General features: G+C 46.7%; 1 protein-coding gene across 8 annotated transcripts in view; it reads left to right on the top strand.

Moving 5' to 3' along the window:
- LOC105497973 (tudor domain containing 10) overlaps positions 1-16,258 on the top strand; it is a 55,967-nt gene that overhangs the window by 32,291 nt on the left and 7,418 nt on the right. For all 8 annotated transcript variants that reach the window (XM_071084712.1, XM_071084711.1, XM_011769595.3 and 5 more), the window contains 2 exons: positions 15,125-15,167; positions 15,848-15,938. In XM_071084712.1, the coding sequence (XP_070940813.1) occupies positions 15,125-15,167; positions 15,848-15,938 (134 nt within the window). The remainder of the gene's footprint in view (positions 1-15,124; positions 15,168-15,847; positions 15,939-16,258) is intronic.

The following is a 16,258-nucleotide window of genomic DNA, read 5'->3' as shown; positions in this document are numbered from 1 at the left end:
TAGCCAGGCACAAGGGCTCACGCCTACAGGCGCTTTAGCAGGCTGAGGTGGTAGGATCACTTGAGCCTGGGAGGTGTAGTGAGCTATGATAATGCCACTTCACTCCAGCCTGGGCAACAGAGTGAAACCCTTTCTCTAAAAACAAAACAAACAAACAAAAAAAACACCAAAAAAACAAAGCTTTCACTTTTTTTGGTTTTTATTTGAGACAAAGTCTTGCTCTTTCGCCTGGCTGGAGTACAGTGGTGTGATCTCAGCTCACTGTAACCTTTGCCTCCTGAGTTCAAGCGATTTTCCTACCTCAGCCTCCCAAGCAGCTGGGATTACAGGCACACACCACCATTCCCGGCTAATTTTTGTATTTTTGTAGAGATGGCGTTTCATCACGTTGGCGAGGCTGGTCTCCAACTCCTGACCTCAAGTAATTGCCTGCTTTGGCCTCCCAAAGTGCTGGGATTACAGGTGTGAGCCACTGCAACCTGCCTGAATTTTTTTTTTTTTTTTTGAGACGGAGTCTCACTCACTCGCCAGGCTGGAGTGCAGTGGCGCAGTCTCGGCTCACTGCAACCTCTGCCTTCTGGGTTCAAGCAGTTCTCCCTGCCTTGGTCTCCCGAGTAGCTGGGATTACAGGCACCTGCCACTATGCCCGCCTAGTTTTTGTATTTTTAGTACAGATGGGATTTCGCCATGTTGGCCAGACTGGTCTCGAACTCCTGATGTGGGTCATCCACCCGCCTCTGCCTCCCAAAGTGCTGGGATTACAGGCGTGAGCCACTGCGCCTGGCCCTGAATTTTTTTTTAATATTTGTTGAATCTGTGGATGTAGAAACTACAGATATAGAAGACCAGCTGTATTGGCTTAGGGCCAGACAGTTTGACCAATAACATATAATAGATAACTCAAAAAGAGGCTCATTCGTACACAGAAACTATTATTCAGGTAGAGTGGTAGATCTCTGGGGAAAGGTACACACTTCAGTAAATTGAACTGGGACAATTGCTTATTCATGAAGAAAACTATGAAATTATATCCTTACCTTATCCCATGCACAAAAATTCTAGGTGGATTATAAACTTGGTAATGAAAGGCAAAACTTAAAAACTTAGAAGAAACGTAGTCGAATATTTTTTTGATCTCAGTGAAGATGATCTTATCAGATGTCCTACTAGATATGATCTCAGATAGGATTTGTCAAGGCATAAAGCATCAGGTGAAAAAGATGGATAAGTTAAAATAAAGACCACCTCTTTGAAAGTTGATATATAAAGGAAGATAAATTCAAGCTGAGAACTGGGAGAAGATATTTGCAATAATATAACTAACAAAGGATCAGGAAAAGTGTCATAGACTTTGGCCAGTGATTCAAATATGGCCTGTTGCCCATTTTTATACTGCTGACAAGCTAAAAATGCTTTTTTATTATACTTTTTATTTTGAGATTAATAGCAGATTCACGTACAATTGTAACAACAATACAGAAAGATCCCATATACTCTTTATCCAGTTTCTCCCTAGTGTAACATCTTACAAAAACTATCACAACCAGGATAGTAACATTGACCCAGTCCAAATACAGAACATTTTACTTTTTGTCTGTTCTATAGTTTTTGTTTCTCTGTTTTCCTGAGGCTTACTTGACCATTTTTAGAATTCCATTTCTTGGCTGAGTGCAGTGGCTTCATGCCTGTAATCACAGCACTTTGGGAGGCCAAGGTGAGGGATGGCTTGAGGCCAGAAGTTTGAGACCAACCTGGTCAACATAGGGAAACCTCATCTATTTTGAGATGGAGTCTTGCTCTGTTGCCCAGGCTGGAGTGCAGTGGCACGATCTTCACTCACTGGACAACCTCTGCCTCCTGGGTTCGAGATTCTCCTTCCTCAGACTCCCTAGTAGCTGGGACTACAGGCGTGCACCACCACGCCCAGCACATTTTTTTGTATGTTTAGTAGAGATGGGGTCTCACCATGTTGGCCAGGCTGATCTAGAACTCCCGACCTCAGGTGATCCACCCGCCTCAGCCTCCCAAAGTGCTGGGATTACAGGTGTGACATGCTGCACCCTACCACTAAAATTTTTTTAAACATAAAAATAATAAATAGGCCAGGTGCGGTGGCTCATGCCTGTAATCCCAGCACTTTGGGAGGCTGAGGCGTGTGGATCACGAGGTCAGGAGATCAAGACCATCCTGGCTAACACACCCTGTCCCTACTAAAAATACAAAAAATTAGCCGGGCATGGTGGTGGGCACCTGTAGTCCTAGCTACTCAGGAGGCTGAGGCAGGAGAATGGCGTGAACCTGGGAGGCAGAGCTTGCAGTGAGCCGAGATTGCACCACTGCACTCCAGCCTGGGCGACAGAGCAAGACTCCGTCTCAAAAAAAAAAAAAAACAACAAAAAATGAAAATAATAAATAGGCCGGGTACAATGGCTCATGTCTGTAATCCCAGCACTTTGGGAGGCTGAGATGGGCGGAGACCAGCCTGGCCCACATGGTGAAACCCTGTCTCTGCTAAAAATACAAAAATTAGCCGGGTGTGGTGGTGCATGCCTGTAATTCCAGGTACTCGGGAAGCTGAGGCAGGAGAACCTGAACCCGGGAGGCAGAGGTTGCAGTGAGTGAGATCGCGCCACTGCACTCCAGCTTGGGCTACAGAGTGAGACTCTGTCTCAAAAAAAAGTAATGATAAAAAAATAAGTAGAATTCCATTTTTATTTATCTATAGTGTTAAGTGCATCTCTTTGTATACCTTTTTAAATGGTTGTGCTAGATGTTACATTATTACATTATATACATATAACTTACAGCTTACTCATGTTGGTTTTACCAGTTTGAGTACATCTATTTACTTCCCTTTACCTTTCCCTGTTAATAATGCAGTTGTATTTGAAATAAAATATTTACTCTATAAACATTTAGATCCAAGTCGGAAAGAATTATAATTTTTTTTTTTTTTTTTTTTTTTGAGACGGAGTTTTCCTCTTGTCACCTAGGCTGGAGTGTAGTGGCGTGATCTCAGCTCGCTGCAGCCTCCACCTCCCAGGTTCAAGCAATTCTCCTGCCTCAGCCTCCCGAGTAACTGGGATCACAGGCATGTGCCACCACACCCAGCTAATTTTGTATTTTTAGTAGAGACCTTGCCATGTGGACCAGGCAGGTCTTGAACTCCTGACCTCAGGTGATCCACCCATCTCAGCCTCCCAAAGTGCTGGGATTATAGGTGTGAGCCACCACACCTGGCTAGAAAACATAATTTTTGCTTCAACTGTCAAATATAACAGAAAACTCAGGAGAAGGAAGATGTATTGGTTGGTGCAAAAGTAAGTGTAGTTTTTGCCATTAAAAGTAATAGCAAAAACCGCAATAACTTTTGCACCAACGTAGTATTTACCTGTGTGTTTTCTGTGTTCATTCTTTTTTTCTTTTTTGTTTTTTTGAGACGGAGTTTCACTCCTTTTGACCAGACTGAAGTATAATGGCGTGGTCTCGGACCACTGCAACCTCTGCCTCCCAGGTTCAAGCAATTCTCCTGCCTCAGCCTCCCAAGTAGCTGGGATTATAGGCGCCCACCACCACACCAGCTAATTTATATATATATATACACACATACACACACACACACACACACACACACACACACACACACACATATATATATATATTTTTTTGGAGATGGAGTCTTGCTCTGTCGCCCAGACTAGAGTGCAGTGGCGCGATCTCAGCTCACTGCAAGCTCCGCCTCCCGGGTTCACACCATTCTCCTGCCTCAGCCTCCCGAGTAGCTGGGACTATAGGCACCCACCACCTCGCCTGGCTAGTTTTTTGTATTTTTTAGTAGAGATGGGGTTTCACCGTGTTAGCCAGGATGGTCTCGATCTCCTGACCTCGTGATCCACCTGTCTTGGCCTCCCAGAGTGCTGGGATTACAGGCGTGAGCCACTGCGCCCAGCCATTTTTATATTTTTATATATAGTAGAGATGGGGTTTCACTACATTGGCCAGGCTGGTCTTGGACTCCTGACCTCAGGTGATCTGCCTGTCTTGGCCTCCCAAAGTGCCAGGATTACAGGTGTGAGCTACCACGCCCGGCTTCTTTCTTACTTGCTAACGTCCCAAAGTTCTACCTTTTATCATTTCTTTCCTGTTTAGAGAACTTCATTTGGCTGTTCTCCTAGGGTAGGTCTTGTAGTAACAAATTCTTACTTTTCCTTCGTCTGAGAATGTGTTAATTTCCCCTTCATTTCTAAAGAATATTTTCTTTTTCTTTTTTTTTTTTTTCTGAGACAGAGTCTTCGCTGTTGTTGCCCAGGCTGGCTGGAGTACAATGACACGATCTCGGCTCACTGCAACTTCTGCCTCCCGGGTTCAAGTGATTCTCCTGCCTCAGCCTCCCGAGGAGCTGGAATTACAGGCACCTGCCAACCATGCCCAACTAATTTTTGCCTTTTTAGTAGAGACAGGGTTTCACCATGTTGGCCAGGCTGGTTTTGAACTCCTGACCTGCGGTGATCTGCCCGCCTTGGTCTCCCAGAATGCTGGGATTAGAGGCATGAAGTGTCTGGCCTAAAAACATTTTCATTAGATAAACAGTTTTTTATTTCAAACTGGAAACATAATTGTGCCACTTTCTTCCGGCTTCCATGGTTTCTTTCTTTCTTTTTTTTTTTTTTTAAGGATTTTTTTCATTAAAATTTTTTTTTTCTTTTGAAACAGAGGTGGGGTTTCACCATGTTGCTCAGGCTGGTCTTGAACCCCTGGACTTAAGTGATTCACCTGCCTCAACCTCCCACAGTGCTGAGATTACCCAGCTGAGCCTCCATGGTTTCTGATGAAAAATCTTTTGTCATTCAAATTGTTTTTCTCTGCATTCAAGATTTTTGCTTGGTTTTTAGTTTTCAGAAGTTTAATTATGATATGTCTTGGCATGCAGAATTTGTGCTTTTGCTGTTTTGGGTTCACTTGCCTTTTTGAGTCTAGGTTTTCTTGGTCTACCGTCTTTCTGTTGTTCAGATTGCGTAATTTTTATTGCTGTGCCTTCCAGTCACCAGTTCTTTCTTCTGGTCCTCCATTCTGTTGTAGAGTTTACCCACTGAGCTTTTTATTTTGGTTATTGTATTTCTCAGTTTAAATTTTTTTTTTTTTGAGATGAGTCTCACTCTGTCACCCAGGCTGGAGTGCATTGGCACAATCTTGGCTCACTACAACCTCGGCCTCTTAGGTTCAAGCGGTTCTCCTGCCTCTGCCTCCCAAGTAGGTGGGACTACAGGGGTCCGCCACCACGCCCAGCTAATTTTTTTGTATTTTTAGTAGAGATGGGGTTTCATCATGTTGGCCAGGCTGGTCTTGAACTCCTGACCTCAAGTGATCCTCCCGCCTCAGCCTTCCAAAGTGCTAGGATTTACAGGTGTGAGCCACCACTTCTGGCCTAAAATTTCCATTTTTAAATACTGTTTTTTGCTGAGACTTGGTTTCTTTGCGGAGAGTTTCTATTTTTTTTTCATTTGTTTTAAAGGTGCTTGTCATTGTTCCTTGAAGCATTTTGTCATGGCTGCTTTAAAATGTTTGTCAGGTAGTGCCAGCACCAGTGTCGTCTCGGCATTGGCAGGTGTTGATTGTCTTTTTTCATTCCACATGAGATTTTCCTGGTTCTTGGTATGAGTGAGTTTCACAGGAAACTTGGACATTTTCTTGTTATATTGCCGGACTGGATTTTGTGTACACCTTGTGTTTTAGCTGGCTTCCTCTGACGCTGCTCCCAGAGGGGAACATGGTACTGCCTCGCTGCTGCCAGGTGAGAATGAAAGTCAGGCTCCCTACTCAGCCTCTAAGGCGGCAGGGAGCCCCTTGTTACTGCTAGTTCTGGTTTGTGGTCTCCACTGACATCTTGGCTTGGATGGTTTCATTACCCCTGGGGAAAGTCTTGACTCTCCACTACACCTCTTCTGACACCACCCCAATAGGGAGAGATTGGGGGCTTTCTGTCTGTGAGGTGGGTATGGAAGTCCAGGTTCCCAAGTAGTTTATATTGACACCCAGGCAGGGTGGCCGTAGGGAGAGATCGGTTTCGTTATTGGGTGGGGGATGAAATCCCTGGCTGCCTGCTTGGCCCTTTGTGATCAGTGTGGGGATATTGGGCGACTCATCCCAGCCTCATGAGGGCAGAAGTCTGGGCCCTGCATGCTGTCTTTGCTGGCATGCGTGGAGTTGGGCTCGCCTTTTTGGTGGCATTTAGCTGGAGTAGAGGAGTTATTATCTACAAGCTTTCTGTCTTCCTAGCCTGTCTCCTTTCTGGTGCTTTGGCTAGAAAGAGCAGGCTTTTGTTGGGGCTTTTTTTTTCTGTGCCTATTGGTGTTTCTGGGTTGCTGGCCTCTTCAGTTCTAAGTTTGGAATATATAAAGCAAAAGGAAAACCCAGAGAAGTCATCACCACGTTGTACCCTGAGTTCCAAGGTCTCTGGCCAGCCTGTTCCCTTCTCTCCACCTCTCAGAGTCTTCTTATGTTTGTTTTATATGTAATGTTCCAGGCTCTTAGTTGTGTTTAACAGAACTAAGATGAAGTATGTATATTTCATCTTCTCAGAGTGGAGGTTCTAAGAACAATTTTTATTTATTTATATTTTTAGAGCAGGGTCTTGCTCTATTGCCCAGACTTCAGTGCAGTGGCGTGATCTGAACTTACTGCAACGTCGAACTCCTGGGCTCAAGCAATACTGCCTCAGCCTCATAAGTAGCTGGGACTACAGGTGTGTACCACCATGCCCAGCTAATTTGGCCTCAAGCAGTCCTCCTGCTTAGCCTCCCAAAGTGCTGGGATTGCAGGGGAGCCACTAGGCCCAGCCATATATATATATATTTTTTTCATTTTCTATTTGTAGAGATCCCACTCTACAAATTTCTATTTGTAGAGGGTCCCACTATGTTGCCCAGGCTGGTCTTGAACTTCTGGGCTCAAGCAATCCTCTCCCCTGCACTTCCCAAACTGCTGGGATTATATTGGTGTGAGACCCCCAGCCGTATTTTTAAATGGGAAAAAAAATGAAGAATATTTCATGACACATGAAAATTGTATGAAATTCAGTTTGTGTCCGTGAAGCATTCCTGGCATGCAGCCTCGGCCGTTTGTTTACAGATTGCCTGTGACTGCTTCCTCACTGCAGCAGCAGAGTGGACTCGTGACAGACAGTAAGTCCCCCAAAATCTAAAATAGTTACTATTTGGCCCTTTGCAGAAAAAGTTTGCCAGTTCCTGGGCTAAGATCTAGGCTATTTTTAAAAAAATAAAAATAAAAAAAACAGGATGAAAGTGCCTGGAAATCAATGCGAGAAAGAAACAACCTAATAGAAAAATGGGCAAGAGCTAGGAATAGGCATTTTGTAGGTGGAGATACATAAAAGCCAGCAGGACCACATCCGCAGGCTGCAACTTTCCCGTTGCTTACCACAAGGTGGCAGTTTCTGACAACACCCAGGCACCTGGTGGTTTTCCATCACCTGCTCCAGTCGAGTCAGCCACCTTTGATGCTGCTGGTTTCTGTGGTTTTGCCCATCCTGGTAGAACTATCTGCCGAAGGAGCAGGGAGTGGGGAAGCCCCAGATGCTCACTGTTTTCATACAAGGGTCAGTCATTGTTACTGTTTTCTTTTTAATAGATGTGTTCAATTTCAAGTATGCTTCAGTCAATTTCCAGAGTCCTAAAGTGGTTGTTTTTGACAGTTTGTCAAGATTTGTTATTGCTTTTTGGGGAGAGGATTTGTTGATTGAAATATTTTGTAGTAAAATTGTTTTAAAGAAAAGAAAAGGTAACATTAGAAGATCAGCTTAGGTAGCACAACACACACATCCAGGCAGAGTTCAGGTCAGCATGGGGGAGAGATTATCAAATGATGTAAGATAATTTCCCATGGGGGAAGGATGTGAGTTTTCAGATACAAAGCAGCCAATGAGTGCCCAGGATAATGAATGAGAAAATAAAAACCTACATGAAGGCACTTTACAGAAGTATTTTAGAATACTAGGGATAAGCCTTAGGAAGAGAATCCATATTGAAGGATATGGAATCAGGTGGTGTGATAGAATTCTTCAGGAAAATAATACCCAAGCCCAAACAAGTCAGTCAAGAATAAGGGTAGCACTTCGGGAGGCCAAGATGGGCAGATCACTTGAAGTCAGGAATTTGAGAACAATCTGGCTAACATGGTGAAACCCCATCTCTATTAAAAATACAAAAATTAGCCAGGCGTGATGGTGTACACCTGTAATTCCAGCTACTTGGGAGGCTGAGGCAGAAGAATCGTTTGAACCCAGGAGACAGACGTTGCAGTGAGCCAAAATCATGCCGCTGCACTCCAGCCTGGGCATCAGAGCAAGACTCCATCTCAAAAAAAAAAAAAAATATATATATATATATATACACACACACACACACACACACATGTGTGTGTGTATATATATTTATGGGTAGGCCATCTGCAGTGGTGTGCACCTGTAATCCCAGTGCTTTGGGATTTGGGATTTGGGAAGCTGAGGCAGGAGGATTGCTTCAGGCTAGGAGTTTGAGAACATCCTGGGCAACCCTGTCTTCAAAAAATGTGCCAGGTGTGGTGGCACACACATGTAGTCCCAACTACTGGTGAGGCCGAAATGGGAGGGTCACTTGAGCTGAAGGAGTCTGAGGTTGCAGTGAGCTATGATTGTGCCAGCACTCCAGCCTGGGTAACAAAGACAGACACTGTCACTTTTAAAAAAAGGTAGAAAAAGACTTGCTCAGAAAGGTAGGGTCTCAAAAAATGTGTGCCCCATGTACATGTTCCCATGTACGTGTTCTCAGAAAGCTATGAAGGAGTGTGTTCCAACAAAAATGAATCAGTAAAGCCAAAACAAGACAGAGTCTGGTATCCAACCCAGATCCAAGAGGAGAGAGATGAGAGGCTTCCCAGATTGGCCACAGGCAGTCCTGGAACAGTGCAGCAGGCAGTCCAGAACAGAGCAGGACGGGGTGAGACTCTAGGGGTGACGTTGACAGGAAGAAAAATGGAAAAGGGTCACTGGAGGTTACAGGAAAACTTAGCCAAAGATTCAAGGAAATCCAAGTAAATGGACTGGGGAAAAAGCAGCAGTTAATTCCTAAGAAAAGGTTGCAGGCTGGGTGGGGTGGATCATGAGGTCAGGTGTTCGAGACCAGCCTGGCCAACATGGGTGAAACCCCGTCTCTACTAAAAATACAAAAACTAACTGGGTGTGGTAGCACGTGCCTATAATCCTAGCTACTCAGGAGGCTGAGGCGGGAGAATCGCTTGAACTTGGGAGGCAGAGGTTGCAGTGAGCTGAGATTGTGCCATTGCACTCCAGCCTGGACAATACGAGCGAAACTCCATCTTTAAAAAAAAAAAAAGGCCGGGCGCGGTGGCTCACACCTGTAATCCCAGCACTTTGGGAGGCCGAGTCAGGCGGATCACGAGGTCAGGAGATCGAGACCATCCTGGCTAACACAGTGAAACCCCATCTCTACTAAAAATGCAAAAAAATTAGCCGGGCGTAGTGGCGGGTGCCTGTGGTCCCAGCTACTCGGGAGGCTGAGGCAGGAGAATGGCGTGAACCCGGGAGGCGGAGCTTGCAGTGAGCCGAGGTCGTGCCACTGCACTCCAGCCTGGGCGGCAGAGCGAGACTCCGTCTCAAAAAAAAAAAAAAAAAAAAAAAAAGAATAAAAAATAACACATGACTTGATTCAATAGTGATCAGGATTTTCAGTCACATAATAGAACACTGGAGGGTTTGAGCAGGTGGTGACATAGCCAGATTAGAACCCATTCACATGTTCATATGTTTTAGAAAATCAACTTTGTTGAAGTATTCAGTATACTTACTGAAGTATAATTTACTTAAAGTGAACCCATTTAAGTGTACAGCTTGATGAATTTTGACTAGTGCATGCAGGATGTAACCACTGTCACAATCAAGATAGAGAACATTTCAGTCGCCCAAAAGATTCCCCCTTCAGGGCCCCCAGCAGCCCTCAGCTGTTGTCCATCCTTTCGATGAGATGGAGCTTTTCCAGCGTGTCCTGTAAATGGCATCAGGGTGTGCGTGCTTCTTTGTGTCTGGCTTCTGTCATTCAGCGGAATGTTATTGAGATGCATCCATGTGGTTGCACCATCAGCAGTTCTTTTTTTATTGCTAAGTGATACTCTGTTGTATCATGTGCCACCATTTACTCGTCCTTGCACCTAGATTTAACTTTTAAAGGGACCTTCTAGAACCCACTGGAGGAGGCCAGAATGGAGGCAGGAAGACCTGCTTCTGGCAGTCTAGGGAAGAGATGAAAATATATTGTCACACCAGCCCTGAGGCCGCCCCCCAAACACGCCAAGTGCATCCCCACCTTAGGGCCTCTGGACCTACCATTGTTAGCCCAAAAGTCTCTTCTCCCGGGTGTCTATAGGGTTTGCCGGCTCCCTTCATTCTAGGCTCCACTGAGCAGTCACCACCTCAGGAGGACTTTCCGTGAGACAGCACCCACCCCTGGCTCCCTTCATCCCCTCTCTCTGAGTTGTGTCTCTTCATCCCTTTTACTGCCAGCCAAAGACATTATTCCTTTTTGTATATTTATTTAGTGTCTGCTGCCCCCAGGAGAATGTGAGCTTTGTGGTGGCATTTTATATTTGTGGGTGACTAAATGGGGTTCCCTGAGGAGCCCATGCAAAGGTCTTTGTCTTTCATCTTTGTCATTTTGTGTCTGGCACATAGCAGTGCAAGTGATTAAAGAATGAAAGGGAAGCAATTGAGGTTAGAGCTGCAAATGTGAAATTTCCACCAGGATGGGCTCCTCAGGTATTCCCAGGTGCAGTTCCCCAGGTTGGTGGAGGTCAGGGCAGGGGTAGACAGCACTTAAAGAGAGTTGGCCCAGGGTTGTGGCAGTGAGCAGACGTGGAGGCTGCAGGTTGGGAAGCTGCCTGTGTTCTGGGTGTCATGAGGCTGTACCCTGCTGAGTGTATGCAAGAACTTCTCCCAGGTGTGTGGAGGGGACTGGATGGATGGTCCCACCTCCAAGCCTTCTGCCCACCAACTTTTGTGTTCCTGTTTCTCCTCTCCCACTGCACGGACTCCCCAGCATCACTCTGGAGCAGGCGCACCTCTTAGAACACTTGACCAGCTGGTAGAAATGTCCCAGAACAAAGTAAAGGGATAATTAACAGCTGTTGATTGATCTGGGCATGAGGGTGACCGTGCTTGTAGCAACAATGGAACTTAATTAAAATTAGCTGATCTTGCAGCTATTGAGGTGCTGCCTTGATCTCTATGGCTTCCATGTGGCCACCTTTGTATTACAGACACATCTGGAAATTGGAGGTCTGTGTTTAGGTGACATGCCTGCTGTGGCTGTTGGATGATAATTATGTAGATTTTCCTCTGGAACTTAATTTTACAAACTGTCAAAACGGGCTTGTTATATTTATCACTTAAATCATTAGGGAATAATAATTAGACCAAAAATGATGTAAAATGCTTCTGTATTAATAATCATTTTTAGCTTGAAACTGCTGGTGATAATTGGTTTGTGGGATTGGTATTTAGAACTGCCGTAGGAGAGGCCGGGCACGGTGGCTCACGCCTGTAATCCCAGCACTTTGGGAGGCCAAGGAGGGTGGATCACGAGGTCAGGAAATTGAGACTATCCTGGGTAACACCGTGAAACCCCATCTCTACTAAAAATACAGAAAATTAGCCAGGCGTGTTGGAGGGCACTTGTAGTCTCAGCTACTTGGGAGGCTGAGGCAGGAGAATGGTATGAACCTGGGAGGCGGAGCTTGCAGTGAGCTGAGATCACACCACTGCACTCCAGCCTGGGTGACAGAGCGAGATTCTGAATAAAAAGGCACCTTATGTGCTTGCCTAGAGGGGGCCAATTTTTAGCACCATGGCTTGGCTTTGTTATGGATAAAGAAGAGAGGCAGAATGTGGTTGGTTTAGCGAGGAAAGGTTCAATTTGGGTCTCATTGATTGATAACAGTAGTTAACTTTCACGGAGGACTCACTGTCTAATTGTTTTACTGTATGAACTCATTTAATTATAGCAGTAGGTGCTGTTAACTATCCCATTCTGCAGATGTGAACACCAAGTAACTCACCCAGACTTAAGCAGCCAATCTCCCAACCAGGATTGGGGTCCAGACAGCTAACTCCTGAATCCGCACTTGTAACTGCTGTGTTGTGCTGCTTCTGTTTCTTAGTACCTACTGCGTGTCATTGTCCTGAGCCCAACTAAATCCTCATATCAAGGCAGGTGGGATTCCTGGTGTGGAAAAGGAAACCAAGATTTAGAGAGTGAATAATTTGCCCTAGGTCATTTCTTTCTTTCTTGTCTCTCTTTTCTTTTTTCTTTTTTTTGGACAGAGTCTCACTTTGTCACCCAGGCTGGAGTGCAATGGCACAATCTTGGCTCACTGCAATCTCCGCCTCCCGGGTTCAAGCGATTCTCCTGCCTCAGCCTCCTGAGTAGCTGAGATTACAGGCACCTGCCATCATGGCCGGCTAATTGTTTGTATTTTTAGTAGAGATTGGGTTTTGCCATGTTAGCCAGGCTGGTCTAGAACTCCTGGCCTCATGTGATCTGCCCACCTAGGCCTCCCAAAGTGCTGGGATTAGAGGTGTGATCCACGGCACCCAGCCGCCAGGTCATTTCTTATTTGATTCTTTCATTCGGCACATATTTACTGAGAGCTTAATATGCACCAGGCATTTCCTAGGCCCTGGTGTTACCTCCATGATCAAGGTAATTGTTGGAAGACACTTGTCATTCTTGTTCTTGTGATGCTTACATTCCAGTGGTAAAAGAGACAATAAAAAAGAAAATACCAGATAATGAGTAGCAGCTGGAGAACTAAAATATGATGATGTGATGAAGAGTGAGATGTCACTTCTTTAGATGGTTCTTAGGGAGGCCCCTTTTGTGGGGTAGTGACATCTCTACTGCGATCTGAATGCCAGCTCAGAGCCAGCCACTTGGAAGACCAGACTAAGAACATTCCAGGCAGAGGGAGGCCTGCAAGTGGCCCAAGGTATGAGCCTCGTGGGTGAAGGGGAGTGGAGTAGGCAGAGAGGTCACTGGGAAGGGGCGTCCGTTGGTAAGCCTTGAGAGCCAAGGTCAAGACTGGGTTTTATTTGTAAGCATGATGGAGAGATGTTGGAAGATTTTAACCAGTGATGTCATGTGATCTGCTTTTTGTTTGGAAAAGATCACTGTCCTCAGGTGATTGGATTGTGTGGGCAGGTGCCGCAGCAGAGCTCCCTGTTTGCTGTCGTCGTCATTCTGGTAAGAGATGGCGAGTACTGGGGTGGTGGGTATGGACACGGAGAAAAATGTTCATGGGCTCAGGTGTGTTTTGGAGGAGGAGGTAGCTTGGCTTGCTGATGAATTTGATGTAGGGAGCTTGGGAGAGAGAACTTTGGTGAACTGCTTTGTAGTTAGTGATGCGGTAGGCTGAGCACAGTGGCTCATTCCTGTAATCCCAGCACTCTGGAAGGCTGAGGCAGGCGGATTGCTTGAGCCCAGGAGTTCAAGACCAGTTTGGGCAACATAGTGAAACCCCATCTCTGCAACAACAACAACAACAAAAGATGCAGTTCACTCAAATGGAGAAAGCTAGCCTGGGGAGGGTCTGCTTTATTTGTTTGTGATTGCAACTCCTTGAGTGAGTCTGATGCAGACTTGCTAAGTCTGTGTACCTCTTCACTCTCCTGTCAAGTGGACATCACATGTGAGTGGAATTCCAGAGAATGATGAGGGCTGGGGCTGCAGCTTTGAGAGTGCACGGTACATTCTTGATACCTAAAACCGTTGCACTGGAGATGGCCTTGGAGAGAAGGTGGATGGGGAGAGGACAAGTCCTGAGATGTGCCAGTGTTGAGCAGTTGAACTGGGAAGGCCAGCCAGGAAAAGAGAAGGAGAACCAGATACATGTGATGCCAAGAGATGCGTTTCTGGAAAGAGGGAGCGGAGAGAATACTGCAGGTGGATTCAGAACAGGGAAGTGACTTGGATTTGGCAGCGTGACAGTTCATGCTGACCCTGTGCAGGGCCATTTTGGGGAAGCCTGAGAGGAGACTTGTGAGTGTGGATGTAAACAGCACAGAGACCATAAAACTGTGGAGCTGCAGTGAGAGGAACACAGAAGCAGGAATTGGGGGGAGCTGTGAGGTCAGTCAGGGTCTTTCCAAATGGGTGTTAGATCCTGCTTGTTTTGCTGTGGAAAAGGCCCACACGGGAGGGAGACAGTGCTGGAGCAGCAGCAGGGTGGGTCTGCAGAGTAAGGGCTTGAGCCAGAGCGGGAGGAAGCAGGTCCATGCAGCCAAGTGTGCAGGGGAGGGATGGCAGGGAGGGCAGGAGTGGGAGAGGGGCTGGTGGTCGGGGTGGGGAGAAGAGGACATCCCGTCTCATTGCTTCCCGTTTGCTCTCTGATGAAGAGGCAAGTTAATGGGCAGGGGTTGTGGGCATTTCGAAGAAAGGAGAGGATATGAGGTCCTTTGGAGAGAAGGAAAGTCGAGGCGTGTGGTGGGTGGTGGTAGTGGGATGGAAGCACCTGGATGCAGGGCAGTGGGAAGGGGGACAGATACTTGGGTGTCCCCAGGGTTGGGGGTTTTTCAGGTGAGAACAGTGGTGAGAGGGAGACCAGCGTGGGTTGGGGGCTGCAGGGCTGTGGAGAGTGGCAGGGCACCTAGGCCTTTCTGTCCCCACCCAGCCCTGCATCAGTGTGACTGCTACCTCTTGTCTTCCTCCCTGCAGGTAGTGCCAGCAGGGCACCAGGCTAAGTGTCCCGGTGGTGCCTTCTGCCCCTGTCTGGGGAAGGCTGCTGGGCAGCTCATTCTGTGACTGTACCTCCGGATGAGCGCTCCCTGGCAGCAGCCCTGCTCCCTGCCTTCCCTGCTCCTGATCATCTTTTCTTTGGGTTGGCTCAGGATGCCATGAGGATGGAGAAAGTGGGTGGATGTCTCAAAAGTCAGCTCTAAAGTCGGAGTCAAAACAGGGGCTGCCGATGCTCTGTCTCCCAGTCTACCTGGAGTGATTCAGCATAGAAATCAATAAAACAAATGCCACTGTGGCTGAGTGAGACCTTTCATTTTTCTCCCCAGGTGTTGGAGAAGGCTTCTGGTGAAGGATTTGGCAAAACCGCTGGTGAGATTCTGCGCTGCCGTCTGTTCCCAGGATGTGGCTTTGCAGCTCCTAATGGACCTCTTCCAGCCCCACTTGGGGTGGCTCCCCCTTCTGCAGCCTCCCTTCCAGCTCCATCCCCTGGTGACCCTTAGTGTAGAAATACCCTTTTCCCTTTGTTCCTCTAGGATGCTTGCTTGCTTGTATTTTTTCTTTGAGATAAGGTCTCGCTCTGTCACCCAGGTTATAGTGCAGTGGCATGGTCATAGCTCACTGCAGCCTCGATCTCCTGGGCTCAAGCCATCCTTCCTTCTCAGCCTCCACAGTAGCTAGGACTACAGGTGTGCATCACCATGCCTGGCTAATTGTTAAAATTTTTTGTGAGATGGAGTCTTGCTATGTTGCCTAGGCTGGTCTTAAACTCCTTGCCTTAAGTGATCCTTCCACCTCAGCCTCCCAAAGTGCTGGGATTACAGGTGTGAGCCACCATAACGAGCCCTAGGATGCTTTCTTAATTAAAGAATATCATCCGACCGACCCTTCCCACCCAGATGAGAATCTAGAGACAGAATTGGGAGGGTGCAGCTTCTTGGCCCATTTTATGCTTCCTTTGAGGGCAGGGCGAAGGCCTCTTATGGGTTAGGGGAGCACATTCCTCTATGGGTAGCTCTGGTGCCTCCGGGACTTAGTCTTCTGCTTTCTAGCTATTATACAGCTCGCTCCTAAAGCTCCTGTTGACCTGTGTGAGACAGAGAAACTGAGGGCAGCCTTCTTTGCAGTCCCCTTGGAAATGAGGTGAGCAAGGTATAGAAAGACCACCAGGGCAAATGGCGATTACAGACATCTCTGTCCCACAGAGAGTGGGGACAGGGATAGTACTGGGGTGGGGGATAGTTTTCGGGAACTCGTGTGTCAGATCCAAGCTGTAAGGCTGTGACCCACACTGACTTATAAAATCAGCTTTCCAGCTGGGCCTGGTGGCTCATGCCTGTAATCCCAGCACTTTGGGAGGCCAAAGTGGGTGGATCACTTGAGGTCAGGAGTTCAAGACCAGCCTGGCCAACATGGCAAAACCCCGTCTCTACTAAAAATACAAAAATTAGCCGGGCGTGGTG

This window comes from Macaca nemestrina, chromosome 1 (assembly GCF_043159975.1).
Source record: "Macaca nemestrina isolate mMacNem1 chromosome 1, mMacNem.hap1, whole genome shotgun sequence".
NCBI lineage: Eukaryota > Metazoa > Chordata > Mammalia > Primates > Cercopithecidae > Macaca > Macaca nemestrina.
The sequence above is the reverse complement of the archived record's forward strand: the minus strand, read 5'-3'. Positions and strand labels throughout refer to the sequence as shown.